Source organism: Pavona decussata, unplaced genomic scaffold (assembly GCF_977016875.1).
Source record: "Pavona decussata unplaced genomic scaffold, jaPavDecu1.1 SCAFFOLD_67, whole genome shotgun sequence".
NCBI classification, from domain to species: Eukaryota; Metazoa; Cnidaria; class Anthozoa; order Scleractinia; family Agariciidae; genus Pavona; species Pavona decussata.
The window spans coordinates 3,858,166-3,878,483 of NW_028145486.1; the positions used below are offsets into that span (position 1 = coordinate 3,858,166).

At 40.5% G+C, this 20,318-nt stretch overlaps 2 protein-coding genes across 2 annotated transcripts; both read right to left on the reverse strand.

The window, feature by feature from the left end:
* Positions 1 to 420: 420 nt before the first annotated feature.
* Positions 421 to 19,290, reverse strand: LOC146478158 (acid phosphatase type 7-like). Its single transcript, XM_085112882.1, has 8 exons — positions 18,933 to 19,290; positions 14,298 to 14,390; positions 8,223 to 8,378; positions 5,998 to 6,073; positions 4,803 to 4,920; positions 3,379 to 3,576; positions 2,550 to 2,755; positions 421 to 995 (listed from the first exon to the last, which is right to left on the reverse strand). Exons 1-8 carry the CDS (start codon positions 19,263 to 19,265, stop codon positions 814 to 816), a joined length of 1,362 nt encoding a protein of 453 aa, XP_084969008.1. The 5' UTR covers positions 19,266 to 19,290; the 3' UTR covers positions 421 to 813.
* On the reverse strand, positions 10,639 to 12,018 carry LOC146478159 (doublesex- and mab-3-related transcription factor 1-like). The gene is made up of 2 exons (XM_085112883.1): positions 11,640 to 12,018; positions 10,639 to 11,241 (listed from the first exon to the last, which is right to left on the reverse strand). Exons 1-2 carry the CDS (start codon positions 11,896 to 11,898, stop codon positions 10,784 to 10,786), a joined length of 717 nt encoding a protein of 238 aa, XP_084969009.1. The 5' UTR covers positions 11,899 to 12,018; the 3' UTR covers positions 10,639 to 10,783.
* Positions 19,291 to 20,318: the final 1,028 nt, after the last annotated feature.

The following is a 20,318-nucleotide window of genomic DNA, read 5'->3' on the forward strand; positions in this document are numbered from 1 at the left end:
TTCACCGGCTGCACCAATGCGCCTCAAATTCTGATCGGTTCATTGAGTTACTTGCAGTTAGATCCAGTTACGACACAAGTACCAGTTTCCTCCTAAAGAGGCTCCACTGGGACAATCTCTCCACGCGCCGAAAGAAGTTGAAGGCGACGTTAACGTTTAAAACAATTAAAGGGACTTTCCCGATGTACTTACAAAATTTGTTTTAGCATCTGCAGTACATCGTATACTCTAAGGGATTCCGATATTAAACTAGACTTGCCAAAGCCACGTACGAGCTATCGCAAGCGTAGCTTTGGCTACAGCGGGGCGCCATCATGGAACAGTCTACCGTCAATTTACGGAAAATAGACTCTGTTAGTCGCTTTAAAAGGGAAATTGATCGACTTTACAACAATTGTCAGTCAGGGTCCCACACGGCAATCTTGTAAAACAGTATTTTTATTTTAACTTGTGAAGTTTTCAATACTTTCTTTTTATAATGTAATACTAAAGATTTTACAGTGGATAAATAAATAAAGTATGCGTTTGTCGGGATTGGCCGAGCGTAATTATTTTCTCTGTTTTACGACGTCATCACAAAGAGCTAAACATTCGAATTAGATATAAAAAGGAAATACATCGCGGTATATAACAGTTCCTTCACTGAATCGAAGGTTTATCCAAATGTGCAAAAATATTTAAATTGTGAAATTACAAATTATTAATTCATTAATTCATTAAGATTTCGAGTCCTCCTTTAGATGTTCCACATCGGGCGTGGTCGCCCTGTTTACACCACACACGGAGTCTCATATCATCCGTTCCTCTAATATACTAATATTCCACATCCAGGGGTTTAAATGGTCCGTGGTGTTCCTGTGCAATCCATATACTGTCTTGAATTGAAGCATCCCAAGCCTTGATTTGTTCCCAGAACACGTGTGTCGAGTTCACGATCCGCAGCTTACCAAAGCCAGCGTTGCCTGGTAACCACTCTCGGAATGCGGACCAAGGACCTGGCGTAAAATGACGACACAATTTCAAACATGTTGCGGCTTAATTTATCGAGTACACGGCCAAGAAAAAACACTGAATCACTGTTCCTGTTCCTTGTTTAAGTTGACTCTGTTCCTAGAATTTCTAACGGCGCTAAAATCATTCCCATCAAACTGGAAAAAAAACTGCGACGGGAAACGAGAAACGAGATTCAAGTAAAAAGTAAAGTAAACACTGATTTATTGTGTCTGACGGCGTTAATTGTGCTCTTGAGATTTCTAACTGATGAAACTTCATGGAAGCAGACTATTTTCACCGAAGATTATTTTTTTTCCGTTTGCTTTTGGCGTTTCAGTTATGGTTTTCATATTTTCCCGTATTTCCCAGTATTGACTTGCGCTTGTTGGGAGTAATAGTTCAAAGCTGAAAGAATACTGGAAAGGTTTTGTTGTTCAACCGTCATTTTCTGACCTTGACAGGCCAGTTTACCGGGGTCACTAAACTCGCTAATCAGATCACAGTATGATACGAACAGTGAATAATTCCAAAATGTTGGGTTTTAACTGTTGTTTTCCGTCTACTCGTGATTGGTTCAATCGGCTGTGGTTGAAATTCATTGTTCTTGATCTGCAATCTGTTTGGCCAATTTTGTTTAAGTGACCCAGGTAACAGTAATCGCACTGTAATTTTCTATTCTGATTTTGGAATATCCGATATACCAAAATCAGAATAGAAAATTACAATTCCCCCCCCCCCCCCCCACCCCAGAATAAAGTACGCACCCTAGAACAACTGCAACTACAGTTTACTGAAGCGTTGTTCCAAAACAAAGGGCTGGGGCCAGTAAATTATTGATCAGTCCCGCCAAAAGTATCTTGCTCGTTCGTAGTCCCTTCGCTTGCTCTTTTCGATCGTTTTCTTTGTCCGCCCTCTTCACTATCAAGAGAATACTAAAAGCCTAGGACACATCTCCTTACCTAGAGAAAAACCTCCGAATTTCCGGGAAATGTTTTCGGAAATTAACTGGCCATGGAACGGACAGGACAGCGCGAAAAAGTTTTGGAACAAGAGGACCAACTCAGGACAACCTCTGAAGGTCAACCAGTCGATCCGAAATTTACCGTTTGTAGAAATTCTCCACCGAAATTTGCCAAAAGTTTTGGTGATTCGGACAGTGCTTCCCATTTGCCAAAACTGGCCGGTCTGTTTGGCCAGTCTGTAAATTGAATGCGTTATTTTGAAGGGATGATGCTGTAAAATCTTGAAAAATAATCACTTCGAAACTGAGCGATCTCTAACAAATGTAAAGTGACCCGTACACAGCTTTGAGTTCTCTCAAGTGGATCTCTCAGAGATTTCTCCCTTTCTAGATCAAAGGAAGTATGTGTCAAGTATAAATGCCATTGTACTGCGGGCCGGACTGTTACGACCAACATGATGAAAAGGTTGAAAACTGGGAAAAGCGGGAGCCAACCTAGCAGATAACTAAATCCAGAGACCTTACGGGCCACAAAGGCCACGGTTTGACAGGGGGAGACGGGAGGGTGGGCATTTTCAATAGAAAATCTTCATACCTCTAGGTCCCAGCATTGGGCTGACGCATATCCCATAATGCTCGTTGCAGCCGGCCGCGCCAGATATTAAATGGACTGGTGCCTTAGGGTTGCTGTAGTTATGAGCCGTCACTGTGTCATTGTAGACTGGCCAGAGGCGTTCGTATGAGTGCTCATGCGCCTGGATAATGATGTCCACACCGTACTGGAAGAACAACGGTTCGAGGCTACAGAGAAAAAAAGAAAGAAAACAGTGCGGGTTTTAGCGACTTTGCACCGTAAATAATCTGACTCTGTTTGGCATTTGCTGAAATTTAACGAATCAAAACGAAAAAAAGACGAGAATCAACCCATCGGACACCGACCGGTGTACGGAAGGAACATCGGATACCGACCGGGCCCGAAGGTCATAAGTTCGATTCTCGTCGGAGACTCATATGTTTTCATTGTCCATGCTCGCGGCAAGATGAATACTTCATCTTTGCTATGACCGAGCTGTCACTTGGGCCACGAAAAAGTGGTCATTACAAACGAGATGGCCGTATTAACGGAGTGTCGTACTGTATAATAAGCATTAACTTCTTTTCCGCGCCGGTCCATCGTCGACGTAAGCTTAGAAAAGAGAAAAAGACAGTATTTATTTATTTATTTATTCATTTATTCACCACGACATACAAACATAGAAAGTTACAATGAATAATAGACTAGGATTGTACATAAGTTTCGAGTAAATAATAATAGTAAAAGAAGAAGTAAGAAGTGGCGAGGAGACCTCAAGAAACCCCCGGGCTTATACTGAGAGGTCTCCTCGGAGATATGTTAGGACTTTAAGACCAGTAGAACCACTCACCCTTTTCTAACCACAGAATGTAGCGTGCTGCAGTCATCCATATCAATATTAGAGCAGTACATAGGCCTGTGGCCAAACGCTATGATCCACGGCCTCTTGGCTCTATTTTCTGGTTTGTTAGCCTCCTTGAGATCGTTTGTTAACCAATCGAGCTGATCCTGCACAGGGCCGTCAGTGAAGTACACCTCGGTAGAGTACCTGATATGAAATGAAGGCAAACAAGAATGGCGGTTACTGAATTGCACTAGATTCCTCCTGTCTTGAGCATGTGAGGTGAGTCGCTGTTCTGGTCGTATTCAAGCTTTCCACAGCATTTAACGGACCATGTCACCCTAGGCGCATGCGCGCGTTGATTAGAGGCACTTTAAAACCGTTGGCCCAAGTTTATCAAATACCATAGGAGAGTTCAGGAAGCTGTTTTCATCTGTTTGAATCGCGTTCATTTTTGGAAAGTTAGCTGAATGTTTTATTTACAAACGTTCTTTAGTTATCACAGAAGCTGCTTGTTGCGATATTTTTAAAGGTTTTTGCAATGGCGGAAAAGCAAAAATCCCGCCAATAGCTGTATGCAAATTAGTCTCAACCGGACTCTACTGCGCATGTGCCCCAGGTGACATAGTCCCTCCAAGCAACTTAGAACATCACAGAAGTACTAACCCCCTGGGTACGATAATGGTCCATCACAATGTTACCCTCCCCTCCCTCTCGAAGAATGTTGTTATGCTTCGGACGGCTCGCCTTTATAGAAACGCGGAGGGTTTAAAAATGGTAGCGTGATAACATCCGAACACGTGCACGTCACCACAAAATAGTGTTTCAGACGTTTATGTGTTGGTAAACACCTTTTTTTTTAATGATGGTGTATTTTAAGAAATCTCAGTTTTCATATAAAAACACTCAAAAACTGTTATATAGCTTTCCCAGACTTGGCAGGGACACTGAAACAGCCCGCGTCAAGCACTGTAAACTTTGACTGTATTCCCCTCCCCTCCCCCTCCCCAAGAATACCTTTGTACGCCTTAGGGGCTTAGATAAGATGCTTTAAGGAAACTTTGGAATGCAGGGGACCACACCACGCACAAATAATCTGTTCTGAATACGTTCCGTTGCCGGATCTCTTGCAATGGAGATGCACGTGCCAGACGTCACTTTAGGTGTAAATAAACTACACTGATTGCAGGGCTGACACTACAGCAAAGGGCTTATTTATTTGGGCCAATATTTCAACTCGTACCACAAGTCTTCTTCAGGGTCAGAGTTACAACGAGAGAAATTTTTTAGAGCCGTTATTTTTTCTAATTGTAACTCTGGCCCAGAAGAAGACTAGTAGGATACTAGTTGAAATATCTGCCCCAAAAAACTTGCCCTTTGCCGTAGCGTCAGCCCTGCAATCAGTTTGGGTTGTTTTCCTGTTTACATCTTACGCGATAAAGTGGGCTTTGGCGATATCAAAGCTGTACCACATTCGGTTAACTGAAGTCGGCCATTCAAGCTGCGGCATAGAGAATCTGTATCGGTAATGACTAAAGTTGAAGGGAATCTCTGCAGACAAAGAAACAAAACAAAAATATCTATATAGCAAGATGGAATTAAGCAGCAATTTAGTTGAGAGAATTAAACAGGTATTTACCACCGACGATAATAGAGAGATTTAGGATCGTATTTACGGCAAATGGCAAACGTGAGATTCGCGTTTGTGTTTTCTTGAAAAAAATTAGTACACAGACGAGAATAGTGCAAAATAATAATTCTGACTTTTGATGCTAACACAAAACTACTGAATTTAAGAATGATGTATTATTCAGTAAGTGACAGAGGCATACTCGGAAAAAAATCCGAGTGCTCCTATCAGGAGTCGAACCTAAGACTTTCCGATTTTCGGCAAACGAAGAGTTTGGGGCACGTAGGAACCGAGTCTCCACCCCACCCACCCTAAGGCCAAATGTTTCTCATTCCACTCCTACCTCACACCAAGGTATGTTGTTCAAATAGCGGATAAGTTTATCCAGTGGGTAAATCGCTATCCAGCGGATAAAAGGTATTGGTTGGACAGGGTTTTCAAAATGAAAAAAAAAAAAAAAAATAGCAGGAGGAAATGTGAAAGTAGCCGGAGGACAATTGCACTGCGTTAGCGGTGCCGTGCGGCTTTTTTGGGGGGAGGGTGCAGAAGGGGGAAACCCCCTCCTGCTGGGGGGGGGGGGGGGGGTCAAAGCAAATTTTTAAATTTTGCATACCCAGATGCATTCTGGTGCATTTTCAGGGTAAAAAAGTGTTTGTTTGGAGGTCATGTTAAATGTCGTTGAAACAACCCAAAGACAACGCTGAATAGTAGTTAATGAACATGAAGAAGATGTATATAACTATTAATTATAACAATTGGAATTAAAATCTGGGCAAAAATATCCACGTCCGTAATCAGCTACGTCATTGACATAAATTTATGCTTTGGAGACAAAAAGTACCCGGCGCAAACGCTAAAAGTAGCCGGTGACTTGCGTCGGGCGTCGGGTGCTTTTGAAAACCCTGGACTTGGAGTGCATTTGTTGTACAGTTGGAGTACAACCGGGGCCAGGCCTACAAACACGTATCACTTGGAGGTTGTTTTGGCCGGATTCTTACCGTGATTTCCAACACATGTCATGTAGGGAATCCACGCAGCCATGTCCTGAATCCTGTTCATGAAGGCATCACCGTTCTACGAAAAAAAACCCAACTTATTCACCTGTTCGATGATTCAGTTAAACACAGTTACAATCTAAAATCTCAGAAGAAGAGCCTTGTTACACCACTTTCGAGATCTGAACGTCAAAGACAATCTTTTATTCCTAGGGCCCTAAGACTGTACCGAATTAAGTAACTAGCTATATTCATTCATGTATATAGACTTAGGCCTAGGGCAAACGTCGAATCTTAGTCGAACTTAATTCGTCGAACCTATTAATTTTGAAATAGGCTCATGAATGGTGCGACGTTTGCCGCAATTAAGTTCGACTCAAATTAATTGGTTCGACTCCAGCATAAGTTCGACTTGCCAAGTCGGACAATGCGACAGTGGTTCGGCGTTACAGCAAACGCCGTTCTAAACACGCGCTGAACTCAATTCATAAATCATGCAAATTACAAAATAATTGATTCAAATGTGACGGACTGCGCAAAAGTCACAAAAATACCGACTCCCCCATCTGCCAAACGCTATTTCCCCCCCCTGACGAGCATGCGCTGTACAAAGACAATTTCGCGACCAGAAATGGCGAGTTATCGAAAGTCATTGCTGACATCGCACAGCGTGATGGAAATGTGTTTTTCGTGTTTCATGAACACTAAATATAAATGATTGAAATGCGAATTGCCTATTTGCAATAAATGCTCAGTGTTTGAGTGTTTTTTTTTTTCTATTTTTCGCAATTAATTGCCAAAGAAAAGCCCGATGAGCACTGTATTTCGGCATTTCGCTAGCAAGTCCTAGCAATAACTAGCCGCACATCGAGTGAATAGGGACCTTACGAATGCAAGACGGTGACGCCAACGCAAACGTCATTTGATAGTATAACTTTATTTCATTTGTGCTACTTCGCGATTATTTTAACTCATTCAACTTGTATACACAAACGACAAACTAGCCAGGAACCAAATTGGTAAGAGAACCTTGAATTTGGTCATTTCACGTTGTTGTTTTGCAGAGGACGACAAAGAAATGTACCAAAATTTAAAACGCACGTGCAGAGCGATTGTTTTTGCTCATTAAGCTTTTTGTGTTGTGGCGTTGTCGTCGCCGTCGCGCCGTGGTGTTTTCGTAAGGTCCCTAATAGCACGGGGACACGTGCTTATTCCCGTGTTTCACGAAGTGCAACTTGAGAATTAGGGTCTACGCAGGTTCGACGTTTGCTACCACACTGGAATTAAGTCGACTCTTTGTCGAACCTATTTTTAATAAATTCGACGCGACTTAGATTCGACGTTTGCCCTAGGCCTTAGTAATGGTAATATTAGTTGTGTACTTATTTTTTAAATTAACAAAAAACACCGTAATTCTTCGCTCAAAAAGTTTTTCATCAAAGATATTATTATTAACAACAACAACGAAAAAGTTATCCTTTCAGGAAGTAGGCAAAAGATAAGAATTAAAATACACACGAGCGCATCAGTGCATTACAACAATACGATCTTTTAGTTATATCAGCTGATAGGAAAGTTACCTACTGGAAATATTGGCTGCATGCAGAACGCCATTTTTCTTACAGAATAAGCAAATTCCCTTTCGCAAACTTTCACACCACAGGGAAAATTATCCCAAACGAGGTAAATAAATACAGTTTAACTTGTCTGTCCCCCCTAAGCTTGCACCAAGCTAAACACGTTTGACAATTACAGAAAGTTATCAATTAATCGAGTGAATGAGTACGTTCAGTATGAAAATTCACCTTTAACTTAAAGGTGAATTTTCATAAGCGTAAGTGACTTACGCTTCGTGCAAACTATACCCGAAAAGATTTTCAAGCGGCGTTTTCGCGAAAACTTATCAAATGTTTTTCATCCGTGCTATCGTTTGCGCAATGTTTTCCCGTTCACACTAATCCAAATAATTTGACAAGCGCATGCTTTCACACTGTGAAGCATGCGCACATTACCGTTGTGACGTCAGCGTTTTCCGCCGTCCACTCTAACCCACCTAACTGGCGTTTTAAATTTATCCACGCTGGAGAGCGCTTTCAAAATGATCCGCTTTCGATGCTCAAAAACGCTGGATTAATGCCGACGGACGGCCAAACAGACGTGTTTCCAAATTTACCCGGATTAGTGTGATAGGCCATATAAACAGTCCAGTCCATTTACACTTTACTTACAAGTCCTCCATTAGTATTAAAGTCATACGCAAAGTCCCCAACATGTAACACGGCCGTGTTTTGGCCGGACCTGGCCTCTTGAATAAGCCGTTTAAGACTGGGCGCTCCGCCAACCCGACCCATGTCTCCGTAGACCAGGAACTGCGGTGACCAATCCTAACAAAACAAAACAAAAAATAAAAAACTATGGGATTACAAACATATGTAAAGGCTGCTGCCGCATTCAGTTACTTGTGTTTGATTCTCTGTCCACTTCATAGCTACCGTAACTTCGCACGGGAGTTGATTTTTCGCCTCGACAATAAGGGTATCACTGCCAAACAAGATGCCTTGCTATAATCAATTACAATCAATTCGGGTGCGATTGACGTAATAAAACGCCAAAACCCAAATGACGCCCTCAAATCTGATCATTCCTTCGGCGTCAAGTCAGCTTGTCAGTGACGTTTGACGCAAGGGAAACGGTGTTCACTGCGCTGCAAACAATCCTTAACTTTCCTCGCATAGAAGAGAATTATCAGTGCACGATGAAAAGCTTGCTTTATTGAAGTATGCCTATTTTGACCTGAGTTTCTCTAATTTTACCTGTATCTGCAATATCCCGATTGTTACTTGTCTTAAACAGGTTTGAGAGAAAAAGAGCCGTCAAACATGCTAACTTACAGCTTTCAAAGCAATGACTTATTCGTCTTTTTCCCCTCCAAATAGTCACCCTTACCTTATCATGAAGTATATGCCAAATTTAAAGTGAATTTTACACAGAATTCTAAGGACACGAGCAAAATTAACAACTAAAAAAAACTCAAATAAATAAATAAATAAATAAATAAATAAATAATAAATGCAGTGGCGATACAGTCAAAATCTCGGACGACAACTCTCCCTTTCCGCTCTCAGATGGCTTTTGACAAATCGGATGAGCACGCGAAGTAAATATGCCACGTGCGTGCGAGTTAACGTTTCTTGAATGCATGACTTTCCACTTCGAACTTGGTCCAGTCCTGGGGGCCGTTTCTCAAAACTCTCGGTAACTTACCGGGCCCGAAAAATGTCTATGGTGATAAATGTTTCTCATCAGAAGTCGATCCGGGTCCCTCGGCTCTCTGTCACGCAACTTACGGCGCGGATGGGTCAGGACTGGACGACTTCGAAATGAGCTTACTCCTTGTGGAAATTCTTCCATAAATTTTGCTTTTTTCATTCTGTCATGTTTGAAAGAAAAAAAACCTTCTGTTATCTTCTTTCCAGTCGAATCAGAAGCAACCGTTTCAGTCTCCAATACCACTCTGGCACTGCACCGCCAAGCAGCCAAGAACGTCTAATTTTGGTGCCAAGGCTGAATGTCATATTTTTGGCAATTTGGGCCTGAAAATTTCCTGGAGATGTTCTTATGTTCACGTTAGACCAAAACTATCGACAAAGAGCATTATTTGCCGTCATGTGGTATGAAGTTACCTTTGACAGGCTTGCTCGGCTAACCAACCCTCGGCCATTTTATATTTTTGATTTTACCCTTAAAATAGAAACGTTCTTAGTTTACTCTCAACCAGACGTATGTTCTTCAAACTTTGGTTAAATTCCAGTCTCGACGTCCTTATAAAAAAAGATCTAATGAAAAAAGTGTATAAAAAACAGTTGTGAATGTTTTTTTTTATTTTTTTAAGATCAGTGCAAACTTTTTGGACATTTTGAATAAATTTGAAAACTAAAAAGAAAATGATCGTTATCAATTCGTCGGCACCAGAGTAGTCCTGTCGTCACCCGAAGGGCGGGAAAAAATGTTAAACCTATTTCCTCGCTACAATAGCGACAATTTTTATCTTCGAATCTTTCATCCCACTGTTTCTTGACATGCAGAATCTGCACAATTTCTGCCAAACTTGTTCTTAATTCTTTCCGAAAAGTTTCGCTTCTATTATTCCAAAATTATTCTGCAACAAGGAATAATTTCTATATTACAGTGTAATATCCATACAAAGTTTCGCTGGAACACACCGGGTAGTTTTATCCGACAACAAATTATCTTTCTTCTACATCAATTACAATCGAGACACGTCAAATTCAATAGACACAACGTCACCGTGGCCTTCAACTTCAAGGAAAAAATACAGTTTTTCAAACTTTGATAAAAATTAACAGTTTTTTTTCTTCAAACAAAGGGAACAATTTTTTTCCGGGGGCCACCATTCGGAAAAAAGAAACTTAGGCCAATTCTAGTAAAAATAATCTTTTTAAAATAGACCCAGTAGACCCAGTATATATTTATTTTCCGTTAAATTATTTGAGGATGAAAGCCTTAATAGAAAAAAAACTGATAAACGAAACAGCGGTTAGGGAACCAAAAAAAAAAGCCTTCCAGATAAGCTTGTATTTAAACGTTGAATACAACTAATAAGCTTATAAATTAGGATCATTTGGAAATTCATTTTAACATCCTTAACAACTCTTAATCCTACACAACGTTTTCTTAAGAACTCCAAGCGATTTATTAAAGAAAATCGTTAATAACTGAATAACTAAAACAAAACGACAGGAATATTCACTACAAGCAGTTTTTCAGTCTAACGATTTGTTATCCCATGTTCTGAATTTCCAAACGATGCCAAAACTGCGGCAGCTTCTTCAGACGAAGAACGGCCAAATCGGAACGAGTTGTTCTCCATTCTCGAAGGCTGATTACAGTACTTGACAAAAGCGCTGTTATCTGAAATTGAAAACCCACGGCTAGTCTGGGGCTCTACGGGATATGTGGGAACTGCTTGCTCCGGCCAGTTACTGTAATGGAAGATACGGCCATCGCACATGGTCCACATTTGAAACGGAGTTGGCATGTAAGCACCACAGTTCAAAGATTGGCGTCTGGGAGCGCTGAACGGCGAATGCATAATGTTGGAGACGCTCTGCATCAAACGGCCGCCCAGTTTAGGAACGGTTTCTCTGATGGGTTCATCCAGGACACTGTTTAGTTCTTCGGTGAAGGACTGTTCGGATTTCCCAAACACAGAGGAGGTAATGTTCACTGCAACAGGATCGAAATAAACAATTAATTCATTAATGAACAAAACGACAATCGCCTGAAAATATATAAAAATTTGAAACATTATATAAACATTAGCTAAAATGGTTTCTTTTCCGCACAATAAAGCAATTTAGGCTTAAAAGTAATTTTCATGTTTGCGCTAACTTCAAGTAAACAAGTGAAAAACAAACAAGTAAGCTCAAAGAGCTGGCCTAAAATAGCGCCCAAATTAAAACTACAACGACCAAGAAAAGTTTCGTAGACATTGTCCAGAAGTTTAAAAACTTTATCGCAATTGCAAAAAGAAAGAAGGAAGTAAGCATTCGCTTCAATCGAAATGAGAAACTTAAGCTTACAACAGCTCAACAACTGTTAAAACATGAAATTGTCCATTTTACCTCGCGGTTCAGCCGCTGGAACACAGCAAGCGCGTTTGCTAAACTCCTTGATCTGTTTTCTCCGAAGACGAACTTGCTGTTTCATGATGTCCCTTTTTCGGCGTCCCTTGACACACCGTTCGCAGTGGCAGTTCAAAAAAGGGCAGTGATGCTTATGGCCCTTGAGGTTCGATCGCACTCCGTGATTACTACAAAGCGTGCACGAGGGCTTACGTTCCTTTTTAACGCCGATCAACTTCTCAAGAGAAGTCTCCTCCATTTTTCTTGGCAGGAAGATATAACCTAGGTGGGTTTTTTTTCAAAGGCGACGCCCTCCACAAACTTTGTCGAAAACGACTGCAAATCGAGTTGAGTGGGATGAATCGCTAGGCGGAGCTTGTATTGCTCACTGGCAGATGCCAGTCAAGTCCAAAAACTCGAACTGTGATTGGGCAAAACGGTCTGTTCCCGTGCGTACCACGCGCCTAATGATTTAATATTTCAAAGCGTTGACCTGTTTGTTTCTTTTCAGCCAAAATTTTTAGAGGGTAGAATCAAAGCGAGAGTTATAGATAAAAATTTATTTCGGATGCAGCAAAGATTAACTTCCTTTGATGCAAATTAATTACTGCATAGTTCATATCTAATCATATCCAATCTCTCATTACTTCCCTACCGACACCCTTATCCTACAAACAATACGAATGTACAAGGAGTCAACTTTTTGTTTGGGAACATTTGTTCCTGCAGGGAACCAAAAGAAATAGCACCATCTCAGATTATGTTTCGTTTTCCATCGTACTACACGGACACATTGAAAAAGTGAGAAAAATTATTATATGTGATTCACTGCCTGCTCCATTTCTCGTGTGATTCAAATTCTGCCACCCTCAAATAAACGTCTTCGAATCCCTTTACGGGTTAACTAGGGATTAAGGGACCACTGCAAAATGTCAGTCACGAGTAAAATAAGATAAATTCTCGCTCCGAATTATTACTTAGCAAATGTGTCTATACTGTCCATATCTTTTCTTATCTTCTCTTTTTTCTTCTTTTTTTTTTAATTGACTGACCCAACCACTTTCATAAGAGAGTCAAGGTGAGAGGAAAAAAAACAGTTTTATAGGGATGGCATTTTGTCCCTGATGTCGGCAGCGTTAGTAGCTGGCGGGATGTTGGGCGAAAGCGAAGTCTCGGCGAATGAGCAGCAAAGCCGCGAAGGGAATGGCGAATTATGTACAAAAATCATCAACAGGGGCTATCGCTGCTGAGGAATTGTCATTGTCTTTTTCGTAAGCTCGCACAGTAAGCTCATATTTTGAAAACTAAACCTCTTCGACCTCCCTTAGCAGAAGAGAAGTTTTGCAAAATAAAATAGTCCATCCAGTTCAAATACGTGTAGCTACAAAACCTTTAACGTATTTTTAATGTTAAACTCTTTATGCATGAGTCAACGATAACCCCGACCCCTCCCCCCCCCCCCCTTCCCACCCTGGGACAAGGTGGGGATTTGGAAAAAACCTTGCTCAAATCTCGAAGAATACCCCCACCCCTCGGGATCCTTCATAAACTTAAAACATTACCTAATACCCCACCCCTGGGGGCTGTGTTAGGTGGCACTTGGTTGTTAGCCTGAAAAAGAAAAGGCACTGATGGTGAGTAAACGTTATTAAACTTTTTTTGAAAGTTGCCAAGTTTTTCGAACCAGCCAGAGCAAAGCACTATTTTCACAATAGCAATCATCAAAAGTTTAATAGGAATATAAAATAAAAGCAGTATACAAACCTTTGCAAACACTGCAGATCCATTCCCCCTCTGGAGCCTTCTCCATTCCAATGCACTCGGGCATCCGCTGACTTTGACATTGCAGTCTGTGCACAAATCCCCACCTATGCCCTACCCCCTCAGGGCAGCTAAATCTACTAAACGCTTCCAATGCCCCACCATCTCGGGCATGATTTTGTATTAAATGCCCCACTATTCCCTTCTAATCCCCCAGTTGTCCCGGGGTGGGGGTGGGGGGGTCGGGGTTTTCGTTGACTTGTGCATTACAAGACACAATAGTACCTCTGAAACTAACATCTACGCATTTATTAAAACAGTGATCTGCTTTGTATGCAAACTTTGATCAATGGTGTAGTGAACAGGACGTATTTGCCGAATCAACCTTGTAATACACTGCATGTGGGGCCGCAATACTGACCTTTGTCTCTAATTTCTATTTTGTGGTGAAATAGACTCAAAGTACAAGTAATAGCAAATTGCAGAGATTTTTTTTCTGGCCAACAGAACCAAGGTTTTCTTAACCCTAAGAGTTTTTTTTCAATGTGGCAGTCCCTGGCAGGTGGTTGCAGTACAGGTTGCCATGGATACCATCCACACAGCATGCTTAACCTATTGGAAGGGAGGGTATGGGAGCAAATGTTTCAACATGCAGCCATAAACAAAGTGATTACAAAATGATCTGACACCAACAGGTGAGCCGTAAAAGCAATAGGGGCCTTTGGATGACAATATGGCTATCCTGCATGGCAAGGCGCCTCTGAACTGCATCATCTCACCTTTAACTTTTCCTACATTACATTTACCATATTTATTGAGACCTAAATTACTCCAGCTTTTGCAGTAGTTATTATGCTGTTTGAGACAAAGCTCATCTATTAACTGGTATATACTGACCTCATCTTCTCTCTTTGCTGTGAATTCAAACCCTTCACTAATGTTGCTTCCACTTTGAACACGGTATGAGTAATTCTTTCCAGGAATTAAACCCTACAAGTGAAATTCAACAAACAGTCACAACAAACAAAAAAGTAACATGTTGGCCTGATAGCTCTTGTCAGGGAAACTCAACAACAAAATTAAAAACAAAGACAGAATGACGCTTGTTCCGGGGTGGGGGCTTTTATTGGGATATTTGAACAATGGAGTGACAGAAAATTAGAATTCACTTTTTCCATGTTGCAAGAGTTCAAGGTAACATTTTACCAAAGAAAGCTCTTCAATTCTGCAGAATGAAAGCCAAATACTCCAGGTGACTAATGCCTTCAAAAAGTTATTGTACCAAAATAGGAGACTGCTCATTCGCATTGGCAGCGCATATACATGTACCCACGTTATGGAATGAGCTTCCCAGGGAGATACGCCATGCCATTTCAATTTTAACTTTTAAGAAACTCCTTGAGGCTTAAAAAAGCATTTTATTAGTTTTATCAGTTTATTAGCGTTAAGTAACAATTTGTAAATTTAAGCAACGACCATTGTAAATTACTGTAATACGAATTTGTTCTTAATTTGTATCATTGTTATGCGTGGGTGAGCATTTCTGTATGAAACCTACGCACACCAAATTGTTAAATTATTAAATTATTTAAATAATCTGTTGAGTGTTGCCCCGACTTCTGGTTTCAGTAGGTAAAGGTAAAGTTGCAACTGCAAGCCTAAATGCCTGATAAGTGGCCCTCACAGCTGGAGCTTAACCCAGTTTCTATTGCATGAAGCAACTTGGAGTATTGCTACCCCCACCCCACCCCCCCCCCCCACAGAGGGGATACTAGTCATTGCAGGGTTACCCCAAGCAGTATGTCGTATGTACCCATTGGACACCTGTGTGAAGAGAGACAATGTGGATCTAATGAAGCAACACAGCAATGAAGAGACCACCCTTGCCTCACACCACTGGCCCTCAGAACATCCCATTGAAAGTCTGATGCACTAACCACTATACCACTGCACCTGAGCCACAAGTACTGTTTAATAATTATTATTATTAATGGTAAGACAATTCTTATGTACTCGTGAAGATTATTATATAAGCATGTTGCACTTTTTCTTTGAAGGTCACAGATTACCACATTGCTTCCTTTCATCCGGGTGTACATGTTGTCAATGGTTACTGGTGGATTGCCAAACAAAACTTACAAGATTGTGGAAGGCAACCCTGCAATGGATAGTATATTTACTATAGTAAAGGTCCATGACTGCCGATTTCCCATAGCTGTTGTTTGTTTAATCCCCAGCAACTATGATACATGTAGAAAAACAAACATTAAACCAATACTAGAATTCAAAACAACCATCTCATCTGTTTTTAAATGATTATTTTTACCACCTACTGCATGTACTGCAAAAGTCAGTGACAGCCCTGTTTCAAAATAAGCACTCTCAAAGGACTTGAAAACTCACAAACTATTGTTACCTCTTAAAATCTCTCTCTTACGAAATTGCCTTTTCAGATTTATTAGATGAATCCAAACATTCACATCCTATGGCCATTTCATGTTCTGAAAGTTTTCTTTTTTCCTATGGAGGCTGTAGAAAAGGCTTTCAAGGTAAGAGGATTCTGTATGAGGGGGGACAGAAGAGGACTGATCAGTGTTTTGACTGTGCTTTTCTAGAGAGGGGGATCAAAGTTATTGCAATTTGATACTGTCAACTAATATGCTAAAGCAGAGATGTCTGTGAATTTTTTAGTAGTGCTCTTAAGCTTTTGAGACCTGCCAATACTCTTCTTGGAGTTGCACTGTTGGCTAAGCTGTGCTGCTGCTGCTGCTGCTGCAGCATGTTGTTGTTAGCATACAGTGTAGGTGCAGCTGGGAAACCCCGACAACTGAGGCCTTAAAATGGTCATGAAATAGAAGTGACCAGTCACACCAATCGCCAAGTAGTGTCCCCCAAATTTATGCCAAATGTGTGTAGTGGTCCGTAATGGTCCTATATAAATCATACAATTATGTTAATTATTGCAAATAAAGTATTATTATTATTATTATTTTTATTATTATTATTATTATTATTATTATTATTATTATTATTATTATTATTATTATTATTATCATTATTACTCGGGCCGTAAGGCGGACCAAGTTTCAGTAGCATTATCAAATTCTTTTTTCTTTTTGGGGTTGTGATGGGCCGAGAGATAAGCCTTCGGGCCACAAGTTATTGTTCTCGGTCTCGTTTTTTGTACTCAGCTGGTACGAGTTACCTTTTCCGTCGTGTTATCAAATTCTTTAAATTCTCGGTCGTGTTCTTTGTTTTTGGGCCGTGAGGAGTGTTTACAATATGCGAGCCAGACGTGCAAAGCATGAACAAAACATGCAAGGCATGCGAGGCATGAACAACCCCAACATCAACTGCTAACTGTTAAGCTAACAGGGGAGCTATTTAAGCTAACCTAAGTGCTATTTAAGCTAACTGTAGTGCTCTTTAGGCTAACCGGAGTGTTTTTTAGGCTAACCTGAGTCCCTCCAGGTTAGTTTTGTTTAACCGAAAATTTGGCAACTAAATCAGTCTATAACCTTGCAGGCCAAGATAGATAAAGATGTATCACGTTTACTATAGAAAAACAATCAATGTAGAAACCGTTTCTGTCTTCAAATGAAAGGTGAATAACAAAATAATGCTTTCCCCTGAATTTCATTTAAAAATATAAACAGCAAAACATTGAAAAACATACAAGGATATAAACGTACGCGTGATGCGTAACGTTACTCTAGATCCCAGGGAGGGGGGGGGGGTACTCAACAGATGCTTGGGTAGGGAGGTGCGGCGCGGGCGTTCAAACCCTGACCCTGTTTAAGACACAATACTCCGATTCCCCTATCCCGTTTAAGACAGAATTCAAAATTTTCAGGCCCTTTCTAAGACATTTAACCCAAAATCACACCCTGTTTAAGACTAGAATGAAATAAGAATACACTAGTTTCTTACTGTTGTTTAATGCATTGGCAATCACAATCTGTTTAAGCCATTAGGTCATGTAGGGATACCCTGTTTAAGAAAGAAAGTGATGAAATAGATACCCCGTTCAAGACAAAACACCCTGAAAACCATACCCTATCAGGCTGCGCATCCCCGTTAAGGTCACATAAGGGAGTACCCCCATGTCTCGATCATACCGAAAATTACGATCCGTCATTGACCCCGTGTCACATACATATTAGGACCGTACAAATGGTTTCTGTCTCTAAACGAAAGGTGGAAACGTAAGGATTAAAGCCCGGGATTATAAAAAGCATTTGTATGACAAATGTCATTTTCCCCTGTACTTCATTCTGACTGCAAGAAATGCAATTCTATCTGGTGGTTACTTATTGCCTCACTATATCTCTGCATCTATCTATTTGGTGGCCTGCAAGCAAGCTCTCTTGGGGGTGGGGGGCGGGAGGGGGAGAGAGGATCCATCTCCAAGAGAGCTTGCTCGCAGGCTATCTATTTGGGGGAATTGGCGATGCTGGAGGTTATCACCATTAAAAGATTGTAGGTTTTATGCACCACACAGTCAAATATGGTCCGAGTATAAGCTGGAAACAGCTTCTTGTTATTATTATTATTATTATTATTATTATTATTATTATTGAAGATTTAATTTTTTTTTTCATGAATTATTTACATAACTTGCGGACACGGGTCTGGGCTAGTTATGTTACACTCAATCATTTTCATTACATTCAGTTTATACGTATTCCTAAAACTTCTTAATTATATTTGCGTTCTGGCAAATAATCCATTTCTGCCAGCATACAATAAGGAAGGACAGCTCTTTGTCAGTGTTCATTATTGAGCTTATAGTCATTTCCTTGACTCCTCATGGTAGCATTGATTTGTTTAATGCTTGTTATTATTATTATTATTATTATTATTATTATTATTATTATTATTCACAGAAAATATGGGGGCAAAAGAAAACACAATGGCTGAATTCTAGGACCTTTGTTTAATTTAACACCTTCCCCCCCCCCTCCCTTCCCAAAGTATAGAGAGATTCATGCACTAAGGCCAGACCACAGTGAGAATGCTGTTGTTCATCTATTTACTTATCCCATGCCATAGAGAATACGTACAGCCAATCAGAAGGCTAGAAACCCATTGCATATTCTGCAGTATGTTACAGGTAGTATTCCACAAAAAAATCCTGGCGTTCCTTGCAGCCTACAAATTTTACCTGAATACTTCTTACCTTTTGTTGAAGGGCTTTTATATATTTATTACTTACGTTTGTTCACACCTTTGTTTGTTGTTTCTCCACCCCCCCCCCCCTCCCCCTATTCAAAGTTGGATTCCCCATGAAAAATAATTCGTAAAGTTAAGATTCAAAGTTTTAACTCAACATTGCCACAGGGGAAGAAAGTGAAGGCAAGGTAAAACTTAGCAATCTTCCCAAGATTTTGGGCGATAATTGCAGCTTAAGAAGGTCAAATGCACTGCACCTTCCATATCTTGGACCCCGGGAAAAGCTAGCAGGTGCGTCTGAGAAAGCATTTCACATACTTCGCATACGTTCAGTATTTAGCGAGTCTCTTTCAACCTCACCTCTAGTAAAACACGATGTACATAGTGCAGACCATCAGGGTTGCCTGCTGTGAATACAACAAATTTGCCCTCCGCTTTCAAGGAATAGTTTTTCGGCGCTAAACCATACAGGACAAAAGAACTGGAGAGTTCTTGAACGGACGAAGTGGACCATATGACAGTCATCTGACTTGCAAAATCCCCGTATGCGATGTGTATCTGCTCGGGTCCGTGCACAGAATTATAGGGCGACAAATCTGCCATAAACAGATCATTGGAGCCTGGGTGAAGTGCGAGTGCATACACAAAGACGAAGCAAAAATACGCACAAACGCAAACCCAACTTCGCTCCATCTTGACACAGTTGTTCCTTGCCTGTTTCTAGTCACGTGATCACCCAGTGCGTGACCAAAACCCTCTGCGACAGTCAACAGTGTGGGACTAACATCACGCAAGGTAGAACTTAGCCGGCGATACTTGGAAAACGGAGATATCTCTGACTGGTTTCCTCGAGAAAGCGCCTAGGACGTCAATGAACTGGTTTGAATTTCAGGCAGTTAAATGTCCTTTACTGAAACGTCGGAGGAAATTCAACCTTCTCGTCCGACTCGTAAACCGTACCGGCTAACTTCCATTGGTGTGGATGGTCTGTTATTTCATAGCACCCCTTAAAGGGCGCTTAATTCAGAGGGCGTTAAATCGAGGGTGCGTGCACCAGGATTGTAAAGGAAGACAAGTATACTTTTCACTCAGGATGATCCCTTCGCTGCTAATAGGTCCGCCAGATACAATTAGTACACACAACCAATCAATCACTATTAAATAGCTTAAAAATATATATATTCTTCATTTTAATAACTACGATAAATCAATTTGACGATATATAAGTCGTTAAAAAACTAAAACCTGGAATTAATTAAACAACAACAACAAGCTTTAGTACCAAATTAAAAAGTTAACAAAGTTAAACTTAATTTACAACATAATATATTAATACAAAAGAGGTAACATTTACTCAGAATAACTGAAAAGCTAATCGAGCTGAGTAAAACTAAATAATGTTTAAATATAGACGGTAGGTTGGCACTAAAGCTTAAGCAAAGCAATTGATTAATCATTCAGAAAAAAAGAAGAAGAGGAAAAGAATAAATAAATACCAGTTGAAAACTCATGAACAGTAAGACTGTAAGATTTTTAACTTGACTTTTAAAGGGGGATCGAGGTGTAAAATGCTTTCGTCAAGGTGATTCCAAACTTTTACAGCTGCAAAGCGAATGTTGAATTTACCATAGTCTGTTTTGATGGTGTTGATGCAATAGGTTGATTTAGAAGCAAGCCTGGTATTGTATGAGTGTATGGATGCTGCTGTTTGAAAAAAAATTTAAAAGGAAGATGGAAGAAGATAGT